Source organism: Mandrillus leucophaeus, unplaced genomic scaffold (genome assembly GCF_000951045.1).
Source record: "Mandrillus leucophaeus isolate KB7577 unplaced genomic scaffold, Mleu.le_1.0 Scaffold307, whole genome shotgun sequence".
Taxonomy (NCBI): domain Eukaryota; kingdom Metazoa; phylum Chordata; class Mammalia; order Primates; family Cercopithecidae; genus Mandrillus; species Mandrillus leucophaeus.
In genome coordinates, this window is record NW_012103221.1 from 156,951 (window position 1) to 170,121 (window position 13,171).

At 35.0% G+C, this 13,171-nt stretch overlaps 1 protein-coding gene across 3 annotated transcripts in view; it reads left to right on the top strand.

Moving 5' to 3' along the window:
- VPS54 (vacuolar protein sorting 54 homolog (S. cerevisiae)) overlaps window positions 1–13,171 on the top strand; it is a 120,228-nt gene that overhangs the window by 35,731 nt on the left and 71,326 nt on the right. For 2 of the 3 annotated variants that reach the window (XM_011987290.1, XM_011987291.1), the window contains exons 7-10: window positions 2,834–2,960; window positions 4,502–4,609; window positions 7,336–7,391; window positions 9,407–9,503. In XM_011987290.1, coding sequence (XP_011842680.1) covers window positions 2,834–2,960; window positions 4,502–4,609; window positions 7,336–7,391; window positions 9,407–9,503 — 388 coding nt within the window. The remainder of the gene's footprint in view (window positions 1–2,833; window positions 2,961–4,501; window positions 4,610–7,335; window positions 7,392–9,406; window positions 9,504–13,171) is intronic. The other variant, XM_011987292.1, reaches the window with a different exon arrangement.

Sequence of the window (13,171 nt, forward strand, 5' to 3'; positions counted from 1 at the left end):
TCAATTTAGGAAGAGCTTTGTCAGAAGGCAATAGTATTATATCTACCATTGCTGTACCTAGAAAAAGGCTTTTTTGTAATTTTTTTAAAAAGTTAGGTCTGAAGTGTCTCAAAATAGTACCCTGAACAACTGAATTTTATGTTTATTTAGAAGAACGCATTTTATATTTATTTAGAAGACAAAGGAAGATTTTTGTTTTAATTTCTGAAATTCTTCAAAACAATATATGTCCTTAGGAGTTCAAACTTTTTAAACGTTCATCATTTGATTTAAAGCCATGTTATCTTGAAATAGCTAGCATATACTAGAAAACAATAAACTATATCATAATTGCTTGTCAAAAAAGTTAAAATTTATCAAAACTTACAGACTGTACATAGCCCCATTCATGCAGTATTAGATCATACCTGCAAAAAACTTTGGTACATATTATACCCCTGTAATAATTTCATAGCCACCTCCAGTTGCTACTGTGATGAGCTCAAGTGATGCTAGTCATCTATGTTTGAGTAGTTCCTCTCTCCAGTAAATTGAGTATCACAGTAAAAGGTGATCTGTTACAGTTTTTGCATGTTTTTATTGTTTTTAATACATGCTGTACACCTTGAATAACACCATGGGACCCAAACTAAGTTCACTGGTGATGCTGGAAGTACTCCCAAGAAGCAGAGAGAAGTGATGACATTTACAATAAAAAGTTTAATTCCTTGATGTGTATAGTAGATTGAGGTCTGCAGTTGTGGTTGCCCACGATTGTTTAAAAAAAAAAACAAAAACAAAAACAAAAAAGTTGTCAAGTCCTCACTCTAGCTACAACAGCATTTACAAAAGCCTTATACTTTTTGCAAGTACCTTTTTATCCAGTATTGAAAATGCAGATTTTATGTAGGTGCAGGCTTACTATGAGAAAGGCATGCCTATAGACTCTAATATTATCTGAGAAAAAGCTAAGATATCAAATGATAATTTAAGGCAAAAGGAAAGTGAAGGATCTAAAGCTGGAGAACTTAATGCCAGCAAAGGATGGTTTGATAATTTTAGAGGTTTGGCTTACAGAAAAGTCGTGATAATAGGAGAAGCAGCTTCTGCTGACAAAGAGGCAGCAAATGAGTTCCTGGATGCCATTTAGAAAATAATGGAGGAGAAAGAATATCTACCTGAAAGGTTTTAATGCAGACAAAAGTGCCCTACTCTGGAAAAAAAAAGCCATAAAGAACATTTATTAGTAAGGAAGACAAGTGAGCACCAGGATTTAAGACAGGAAGGGATAGGCTATTTCTTACTGTTCTGTGCAAATGAAGTCAGGTTTGTGATAAGGACTGCCCTTATCTATAAAGCTGCTAGCCCACAGGCTTCAAAGGAAAAGATAAATAACAGCTGCCAGTTTTTTGCTTATACAACAAAAGACCTGGATGAGAACACTTTTTCTGGATTGGTGCCATTGATGCTTTGTCTCTGAAGTCAATAAGTACCTTGCCAAAAAGTGACTGCCTTTTAAAGTTCTTTTGGTGTTGAACAATGGCGCTGTCCACCCAGAACCCCATGAATTCAACACCAGAGGCATTAAAATGGTCTCCTTGCCCCAAACACAACATCTCTAATCTAGCTTCTAGATCAGAGAGTCATAAGTACCTTTACAGCTCATTACACACACTACTCTGCAGAAAGGATTATCGGTGCCGTGGAAGAGAACCCCGATAGAACATCACGAAAGTCTGGAAGGATTACACCATTGAAGATGCTATCATTGTTACAGAAAAACATTGTGAAGACCATAAAGCCCAAAACAATAAATTCCTGTTAGAGAAAACTGTGTGCAGATGCTGTGAGACGATCAAGGAGATCATGAAAGAGATTGTGGATGTGACAAAAATGGGTGAGGAATGAAGGATTTCAAGATAAGAATCTTGGAGAAATTCAACGGCTAATAGATACCACACCAGAGGAATTAACAGAAGATGACTTGATGGAGATGAGTGTTCTCAAACCAATGCCAGAGAATGAGGAAAAAGATTTAGAAGCAGCAGTGCCAGAAAACAAGATGACATTAGACAGTCTGGCAGCAGAGTTCGCGTTATTCAAGACTGCGTTTGACTTCTTTTATGACATGGACTCTTCTATGATATGGGCACTGAAACTAAAGCAAATGGTAGAAGAAGGATCGGTACCATATAGAAACAAACATTTTTAGATAAATGAAAAAGTAAAGTCAGAAATTACAGTGCATTTCTGTAAAGTTATACTGAGTGTCTGCCTCTTCTGCCTCCACTTCCACCTCCTCTGCCACCCTTAAGATAGCAAGACCAACCCCTCCTCTCCCTGCTCCTCCTCAGCCTACTCAGTGTGAAGATGACCTTTATGATGATCTGATTCCACTTAATAGTAAATATATTTTCTTTTCCTTAGGATTTCCTTAGTAACATATTTTCTCTAGCTTTATTGTAAGAATATAGTATATGGTACGCACAATATAGAAAAAAATGTGTTATTGACTGTTTATGTTATTGGTAAGGCTTCTGGTCAACATAAGCTATTAGTAGTTAAATTTTGGGGAAGTCAGAAGTTATCCACAGATTTTTTTATTGCACTGGTGTTTGGTGCCTCTAACCCCCATGTTGTTCAAGGGTCAACTGTAAAGAGAAAAATGGAATTTAGAAGATGAAATATTTGCAGTTATTTTGGTAAGTTAAAGGACTTCATTTTTTGAAAACATTGCATCATTGCACAGGTACTGTCAGCTGGAAAAGTTTTACCCACTAGTTCCCTTGATTGTGTGGAGCGAATTTGTAGTTTTTAGTGAATATAAATATAACATTTTCCTCTTCCTTTTTAGGCATTTGGGATCACAGCTTTGTGAATTAGAAAAACTGATAGATAAAATGATGATTGCAGAATTTTCTACTTATTCTCACAGTGACTTAAATAGACCACTGGAAGATGACTGTCAAGTTTTAGAAGAGGTATGTGTTTTAACTGTGGAATGAAGTTGATGCCATTGCTTAACAGTCTTGGTTTAGAATACATTTTCCTCAGATTATAGGAAGCAAAATTATCTTAAATTTCAAGGACTATGAGACCTATGAAGTCCTTCACTAGCTGTGTGACTTTAGCAAGCACCATAATTGTTTACTATCCTATGAAATTAGAGAATAATATAATTGTAGAGCTTAATTAGAAATTAGAGTTAGAATGAGCTTACAGACCAAGTTAAAAATACAGATATGGGATGAATTAATTTATATTGTGTGCATGCGTGCGAGTGCTGGAGCTTGTCTTTTATAAAAAGTGATCATAGTTGGCTGCATTGGCTCATGTTATAATCCCAGCAGTTTGAGAGGCTGAGGTGGGAAGATTGCTTGAGCCCAGGAGTTTGAAACCAGCCTCGGCAACATAGGGAGACTCCATCTCTACAAAAAATAAAAAATTAGCTGGGTGTAGTGGTGCATGCACACCTGTGGTCCCAGCTACTTGGGTGGCTAAGGCGAGAGGATCACTTGAGTTCAGGAGTTTGAGGCTGTAGTGAGCCATGATCGTGACACAGCAAGACCCTGTCTCAAAAAAAACAAAACCAAAAAAGTGATCATTATCATATGGTAATTACCCATCACTCAAATTTACTGAGTACCTATTATGAACATGTTATATATATATGTATATACAAATACATAATATCCAGGCTTCACTTAGCTGGTAACTTCTCAGTGTTAATCACTGACAACAACTAGTAAAGAATCCCAGAAACCCTGATAACCGCCTAAGTAAAGAAACTTTTGTACATGTTAGCAGTTGACTTCCCACAGAGACTCTAGGTCATTATTTCAGTCTTCTAGACCATGCATTAAAAAGCACAGGGGCGAGGCGCAGTGGCTCAGGCCTGTAATCCAGGCACTTTAGGAGGCTGAAGCTAGAGGGTGGTTTGAGCCCAAGAATCTGAGACCGCCTGGGCAACACAGTGAGTCTACAAAACAAATTTAAAAATTAGCCAGGTGTGGTGGTACATGCCTGTAGTTCCAGCTACTTGGGAGGCTGAGGTGGGAGGATCACTTGAGCCTGGAAGATCAAGGCTGCAGTGAGCTGTCATCACCCCACTACACTCCAGCCTTGGCAACAGAGTGGAACCCTGTCTCAAAACAAACAAACAAGCAAAACCCAAAACAAACCACAGGGCCCATGGAGTATTTATTGGTCATCAGGGTGTGAGAAGGATATTTTTTACTTGTTGAAACTAGAACAAAAAATACCCTTGTATTGTTTTACCCCAAAACCAGCTTCATTGGTTCACTGTGGTGGGGTAGGATTTATCTGTTTCAGAATGCTGACTCCAAAAATCTCATGGTAAGATTGCTGTGGGAGGGGTTTTTCAGGCTGCTAGAAAATACTTTGTGTAGGATAGCGATCTGAGGATCAAACAGAACTCCTGATGCTGAATATTTCTACCTCTAAGTAAAATTATTTCCTATTTAAAATATCAGGTTACATACTTTTTATTTTATTTTAACAGGAAAGACTGGTATCTCTCGTATTTGGACTTTTAAAACAAAGAAAACTTAATTTTTTAGAAATCTATGGTGAAAAAATGATTATTACAGCAAAGAATATCATTAAACAGGTAATTATGCATTTTTATTTGATATACTTTGGTCTGGAACCTTTGCGAAGTTTATTTTTATGTATCCTAGTAATAATATATGTAGTGTAATAGTAATATAGCTAATTTATCTAAAAACTGAAAATATAGAAAAATGAAAGTAAAACATAGTCCTACCAGCCAAAAGATTATTGCTATAGGAATATTTCTATGTGTAGACTGTTACTGATTTTCTTATGTTGTCATTGTGTGTTTATGATTTTATACATATATTTGTTAGAATCATAATCATTTTCTCATTATAAAAGCTTTCAGAAACATCATTTTTAATGACTGTGTAAAGTCCCATTAACATTATGTTAAATCTACTTAACTTTTCTTCTGTATTGAATATTTAGGTTGTTTTTAATTTGATATGATAAATAGCACTGTGACAGATATCTGTGGTATAAAGTTATTTTGTTTGTTTTTAGTACTTAAGAATATTTGTTCTTAGACTGATTCCTAGAAGTAGAAGTATTGGTTAGAGAGTGAAAAGTATTTTTAAGTTATTTGATGTATATAATTTAATTCCTATTTAAAAAGATTTACCAATTTATACTCCCACTAGCAGTAGACAAATGTTCATTTCCTTTTTATCCTAATCTCTAAGAAATTATAAACTAAAATCCATGTGTTTTTCAGTATTCCCTGATCTTTGTTTTGACTTTTTTTACTCAGATAAATCTTATCCACTGAACTTCGGTTTTTAAATATATGAAAAAGATAACATAATTTTAAATGTATTTATTAGGCTTAATTGATTATTATCATTAGATTGAATGTACATATATGAGTTTTTAAAGTTTAAAATAAGTTTAAAAGTTAAGTAAAATAAGCAAAAAATTTATAATCATCCCCTCTTTCAAGCACTGATTAAAACACTGTATTTTTAAATTGGTACAACCACTTTGAAAAATTGTTGGCAATATATAGTAATGCCAACTTTGCATACATGTTGGGACCCAGCATTTCTATTCCTAGGTGTGCGCCCAACAGAAATATGTATATAAGTTCACCAAAACACAGCAGGAGAATGTTCATGGCAGTACTATTTGTAATTTTAAAAACTGGAAACAGCCCAAATTCCATCACCAGTAGAAAAGATAAATAGAATTTTGATGTATTTATACAATGGAATACTATACATTAATGAGAATGAATAGATTACACAGAATAACAAATGAATATTATAGACATAATGTGAAGCCAAAGAAACCAAACACAGAAAGTATACATTATATTATTCCAGTTATGTAAAACTCAAATGCAGGCAAAATTATTCTATGGTTTAAAAATCAGGACAATAGTATATTTTGGGCGGAAGTAGTAACTGATAGGGAATAGGGGAGGAGCTCTGGGTATTAGCAAGGTTGTTTCATGAGCTGAGTTCTGATTATACAAATGTACTTCATTTGTACAAAAGTATTGAGCTGTAAACATAATTTGTACAATTTTCTGTATATATAGTTTAAGCAATTTCTAAAAACTGATATGTTTCAATTCCCAGACCTCAAATCTAAGCATTTATTTTTTAATTTTAAACTGTTGCATATATCACAAGGAAATGTAACTTTCAATATGAATTTCTTTTGGGATTTTAATATGGGGCTTATACCTTGTTCCTAAATATTATAGCTCTGCTTTTCTAGTGTATGATTTTGAACAGTTTTGAATAGTAGGTGATATTATTACAATTCAAACACACTCTGAAATGATTATTTAATTGGCTAATTGTAATCAGCTTTTCAAACACTGTGAGAGATACGTAAGATATAAAAATCTGGTAAAGTAATTATTGTAGTAAGTAAGAGCCTTTTAAATTTTTTTAAATCTTAATTTCAGGGGTACATGTGCAAGTCTGTTACATAAGTAAACGCGTGACCTGGGTTTTTTTGGTATAGATTATATCATCACCCAGGTATTAAGCCTAGTACCCATTAGTTATTTTTCTGATCCTTTCCCTTCTCCCACCCTCCACCCTCCAATAATCTCCACTGTGTGGTGTTCCCCTTTGTGTGTCTGTGTGTTCTCATCATTTAGCTCCCACTTATAAGTGAGAACATGCAGTATTTAGTTTTCAGTTTCTGCATTAGTTTCTAAGGATAATGACCTCCAACTCCATCCATGTCCCTGCAAAGAACATGATCTCATTCTTTTTTATGGCTGCATAGTATTCCATGGTGTACATGTACCACATTTTCTTTATCCAGTGTATCATCGACGGGCATTTAGGTTGATTCCATGTATTTGCTATTGTGAATAGTGCTACAGTGAGCATACGTGTGCATGTGTCTTTATTAATAGAACAATTTATATTCCTCTGGGTATGTAACCAGTAATAGGATTGCTGGATTGAATGGTATTTCTGTCTTTAGGTCTTTGAGGAATGGCTACACTGTCTTCCACTATGGTTGAACTAATTTTCACTCCCATCAACAGTGTATAAGTGTTCCCTTTTCTCTACAACGTTGCCAACACCTGTTATTTTTGACTTTTTAGTAATAGCCATTCTTACTTGTGTGAGATGGTATCTCGTTGTGGTTTTGATTTGCATTTCTATAATGATCAGTTATGTTGGCCACATGTATGTCCTCTTTTGAAAAGTGTTCATGTAGTAAGGGCCTTTTTAATATACAAATGGAACATGGAATACTTAGGATTTGAAAGACAATTAAATTGTTTTTGTTTTTTCTTAAATTTTGCAGTGTGTGATTAATAAAGTTTCACAAACAGAAGAAATAGACACAGATGTTGTTGTGAAGTAAGTATAAATATATAGGTTGGTGGTTATCAGTCAGAAAAGATGATACATGCAAATTAGAATAATTTGAAGTAGATTTCGTAAAGGAATTATTTACTAAGGTGTGAGCAGAGTGTAGGAAAATCACAAGTGACAGTGCAGAACAAAGACAGTGGTTAACAGAATTGAGGAGAAGGTAGTTGAAAAAAAGCTGTGACCTTGAGTAGAGGGAAGCAGTCACCCTGGGGCAACCCTTGAGAGACACAGGAGAAGTAGGTACCTTTACTAGAAAGCTAGAGGAGTAGATACCTTTACTTCTTCCAGTCTTCGTAAGGGCTCCTCGTGGGCCAAGCCCACAGATTAGCTTCCCAGAGCAGAGAGCAGGATGGGGAGGGGCAGAACATAGATATGGAGAGGTGAAACTGAAGATAATTCATTACAGGGGTATAGCAAGTATTATGTTTAAATTTTTAGCTATATAATTAAAATTCAACTTTTAATTGGCTTTGAGAAGTTTGAGTTTATGATTTTGAATTGCCCATGTTTGTGTTTTTTTGTTTGTTTGTTTTCACCCTAGAAATTCCTATTCTTGGCCAGGCATATTGACTCACACCTGTAATCCCAGCGCTTTGGGAGGCCGAGGTGGGAGAATTGCTTGAGCCCAAGAGTTCGAGACCACCCTGGGCAATAAAGTGAGACCCCATCTCTACCAAAAATAAACATTAAAAAAATAAGTTGGGCGTGGTGGCACATGCCTGTAGTCCTAGCTACTCAGGAGGCCAAGGTAGGAGAAGGATTGAGTCTGGGAGGTCCAGGCTTCAGTGACCCGTGACTGTGCCACTGCGTTCTAGCCTGGGCAACGAAGTAAGATCCTGTCTCAAAAAAAAAGAAAAGAAAAGAAAAAAGAAAAATTCCTATTCTATTATTTTAAGAAGAATAGTGATAATATTTTATGACTGAATTTCTTGTTCATATGGATATTTAAATGTTTTTAACTGGCTTAGATATGAATAGCGATATGTACAACTGTGAAACTTTCCTGGGCCAAACTCACAGAATGGAGTATTAATTTCCACACTGTTACCTAGGGAAAACTCAATTTCAGAATTAGTTGAAGCAACTATAATAATGAGAGAATTGTTAGTGGTTGGAAAACATTAAGTCATTGGGACACATCCATGGATGTGGAGAGTCAGTTTTTCTTCTTCCCTAGGGAATTTTATCCATATAAGTAGAGAACTTCCTGTATATCAAGTGTTGTAGTATCTTTTTAGAATAAACTCTTAGCTGAAGCTGCATTTATTAAAAATTTAGAGTAATAAGTCATTTTGGTACTATAAAATATCTTTAGGGAATGGATTATATTTTGTATTACTTTTTTTCACCTTGAAGTTAATGATTTGTGTCAACTATCAAAATAATATTAGCTGCTGCTTACATGGTACTTTTAAAAATGTGTCATGCATTATTCTAAGTATTTTTTATTAACTCATATAATATTTACAACAACCACATAAGGTCGGTTCTATCAGTTTCCTCATGTTAGATGAGAAAATTGGAGCATGGCGGGGGTTAAGTCACTTGCCAGAGCCACATAGCTAGCAATTCCAATAAGCTGCTGCTATTTTAAACCAAGGCATTGTGTTGTGGCTCCAGTGCTCTTAACTACCATTCCATATTACCTCTCATATGATATTTTTAAAGTTGTAGTTAGAAAAGCAGATTATGAAATTTTGGGCAGAGATGTGTTTCCATTTTTATTCCAGAGTATATCTTCACACTTCTCTATGGTTTATTCATTCAGTGGTCATAAAGCTTGTTCATATGAAATTGATATATGATATACTTAACTTATCAGTCTTAAAAATATTTAAATAAGCCATAACTCTTTGGTAATATACCTCTTCAACATTTTAGGTATCTAGATAAAATTGCATTTTATCATTAGATAGTATTTAGTCTCATTTCTTCCAGTTTGTAGATGCTATATTGGCCCAGAAACAATCATTATTTTTGTTTGAATTTTTTTTTTCTAGGCTTGCAGATCAGATGAGAATGTTGAATTTTCCCCAGTGGTTTGATCTGCTCAAGGATATTTTCTCTAAGTTTACAATTTTCCTACAGAGAGTTAAGGTAAGCTTATATATTAGTTTGTCCAGAATATCCCTAAAATTGTCAGCTTTCTAGATACATAATATGTAAATAAAGAATCAAACTAGAATAAAACAGTTTGTTTTTGTAATTTTTCTAAAGAGGCTTGGTTTTAAATAAAAATTTAGGTATCTCAGAGTTTGACAATTTTAAGAATTTAGTAAGTTATAATTTTATAACTTGAAATATTATGCTTACTTGACATTAAATATTATACAGTAATATTTCCTCTGGTGATTTTTTGTTCTCCTAGGTTATCTAGAGGTACAATATTGTTAAACACCCCAAAATCACCCCAAACTACCAACTTTTCTGTAAAGTCAATGTTGATATAATGGTATTTTAAAATATATTGTTCATATTCAAATCACCTTGCTAATTTACTTTTTTTGAGATGGAGTCTTGCTGTTACCCAGGCTGGAGTGCAGTGGCGCAATCTTGGCTCACCGCAACTTCTGCCTCCCGGGTTCAAGTGATTCTCCTGCCTCAGCTTCCTGAGTGGCTAGGATTACAGGCATGTGCCACCACGCCTGGATAATTTTTGTATTTTTAGTAGAGATGGGATTTCACCATGTTGGCCAGGCTGGTCTTGAACTCCTGACCTCAAGTGATTTGCCTACCTCTGCCTCCCAAAGTGCTGAGATTATAGGTGTGAGCCACTGCGCTCGGCTGCTAATATTTATTTAGATTTTTATTTCACTTTTTGGGCACGAATCCAATCAAGCATCATGTGTTACATTTAATTATTTTGTCTCTTTAGTCAAGCCACTTAATTTTAAACCACTTAGTATAACAAAAAGAACAGGTCACATATCATTTCACAGAAGATGTCAGACTCATATGTTAGTTTGAATCACCAACAGGTCATAGCTTTGTTTTAAGAAGAATACAGGCTGGGCACAGTGGATTACACCTGTAATCCTATCACTTTGGGAGGCCAAGGCAAGAGGATCACTGAGCTCAGGAGTTTGAGACCAGCTTGGGCAACATAATGAGACCTTACCTCTACAAAATATTTTTTTAAATTAGCCAAGCATAGTGATGCACACCTGTAGTCCCAGCTACTTGGGTGGCTGAGGTGGGATGATCACCTAACCCCAGTGGGTCAAGGCTGCAGTGAGGCATGATTGTGCCACTGCACTCCAGCCTGGCCAACAGAGCAAGACTCTCTCAAAAAATGAAAAAAATAAAAAAAGAATTGAATCATTAGGAATTACCATGTGTAACAGTTAGAAGGGGCCATTTGTGAAATTAGATAGTCTTTGAGTTATCAAGTGTTAGCATTGTGTTTTATGTACTAGTTAACATCCCCAGCATCTCCTGAGTACCATGTTAAATAGTGCAGGGGACTTTGCTACTTGTGTATGACATGAATTTTCCTTTATTCACATTGGAGCAATGCTAAGTCACATGTGTAAGCTCTCCAATCAGGTTCACAAAAGTTTTATAGAATGGGATTCACTGTGCTTTATTTAGACTGCTTCTAAAATGTTGGTCCTACCTATTGACAGTGATAGACACAAACTTGTATCTATAGGGGTTCAATAACTAAACCATGTTTTCACTTCTTATATTCTGACCATGACCTCATCATCACACACTTCAATTATTGCATGTCTAGATATGTAGAACTCTTACATTGCATGGTGTAGAATTGGCCAACTTTTTGCCAGTAATTTTTTAAAGTACAGTAAGTCCTCAATGTTATGAATAGGTCTTGGAAACTGTGACTTTAAGTGAAACAACTTATACCAAAGCTATTTTTTTTTTCACTCATCATTATAGTGAAACATTTACCTCAATATTTTTTTCAATAACATTGAAGGAAACAGTGTTATTCAAAAACCTGCTGTATGTTGTTTCACTTAAAGTTACAGTCTCCCAGAACCTATCATCCATATTAAGTGATGATTTACTGTAGTTATGCCACTTTAAGGCTCTATGTCAGTTAAACTAAGTAGAGTTATTATTTTATGTGTGTACAGTATGGAAACTGATTTATTATAGTTGTAATTGCTCATTTTCACATTTGGACCACTTAAACTAGTACTTATGTACAACATCTTTGCAGATGACATGAAATACAGTACTTTTTTCTGTGAAAAAAGTTTGTGATTCTATCAAGTACTATTTCACTGAAAAATAATGTTAATTACAAGCTGTTCATTTTTATTGAAGAATTTAAAAATAACTACAAATTGGAAAGAACCCAGATGTCTAACGATAGAGAAATGGTAAAATAAATTATGCTTTACACATTCTTTACCATGGAATATTATATACAGCCAAGGATTTTTAATGGTAGGAGAAAATACATACATTATGATATTCAGTTAAAAATGCAAGATATAGGGCCAGGTGCCGTGGCTCACGCCTGTAATTCCAGCACTTTGGGAGGCTGAGGCAGGCAGATCACGAGGTCAAGAGATCGAGACCATCCTGGCCAATATGGTGAAATCCCATCTCTACTAAAAATACAAAAATTAGCTGGGCGTGGTGGTACATGTTTGTCCCAGCTACTCGGGAGGCTAAGACAAGAGAATTGCTTGAACCTGGGAGGTGGAGGTTGCAGTGAGCCAAGATCATGCCACTGTACTCCAGCCTGGCGACAGAGCAAGACTCCGTCTTAAAAAAAAAAAAATGCAAGATATAGATGTACTTATATAGTGTGATCTCAGCTATGTCAAAAAAAATTTTTTTTTAACTTTTTTATCTTCCTAGAACAAGGAGAAACCTTGTTTTTTTTGGTGGTTTTCTTTAGCTGGTCAGATTAGATGTCATTTAAAAGTTTTAGCCTTTGCTATTTTCCGTGAATTTTCTACAAAGAGAAGCATTACTTTTATAATCAGAAAAAGTTGTTTTGTTTTTTAATAGTACTACATTACAGGAATAGACTATTTGAATTTCTTGTTTGATTAACCAGGGTTAATAATTTACTTTCCTACATTTTGCATTTATTTCTCAAAGACAAAGGATATCCTATCCTATATGTCACTTTAGTATTATATATATATATATATTTTTGAGATGGAGTTTCACTCTGTCGCCAGGCTGGAGTGCAGTGGCACAATCTCAGCTCACTTCAATCTCGCCTTCCAGATTCAAGTGATTATCTTGCCTCAGCCTCTTGAGTAGCTGGGATTACAGGTGCATGCCACCATGTCCAGCTAATTTTTGTGTTTTTAGTACAGATGGGGTTTCACCATGTTGGCCAGGATGATCTCAATCTCCTGACCTCGAGATTCACCTGCCTTGGCCTCCCAAAGTGCAGGGATTTAGTATTATACTTTTTAAAAGAAATTAAAGTGTAAATTTTCAGCCAGAATATTTCAATAGTATTTTTATTTTGAATGGATAAATAATAAACCATTGGGATGTATAAATTTCATATTTGAGTAATTGTTAACAACTTGAGGATCTGTTGCTGTTATTTGTATTTTTTTAGTGTGTATTTTTTCTTTCTTTTTGGTCATGGTAAAAATAAACATACAAAACTTATCATCTTAACTGTTTTTAAGTGCACAATTCAGTGGCATTAAGTTCATTTGCACTATTGTGCTACCGTTACAAACATCCATCCACAGAACTCTTTTTTTTTTTTTTTTTTTGAGACGGAATCTCGCTCTGTCGCCCAGGCTGGAATGCAGTGG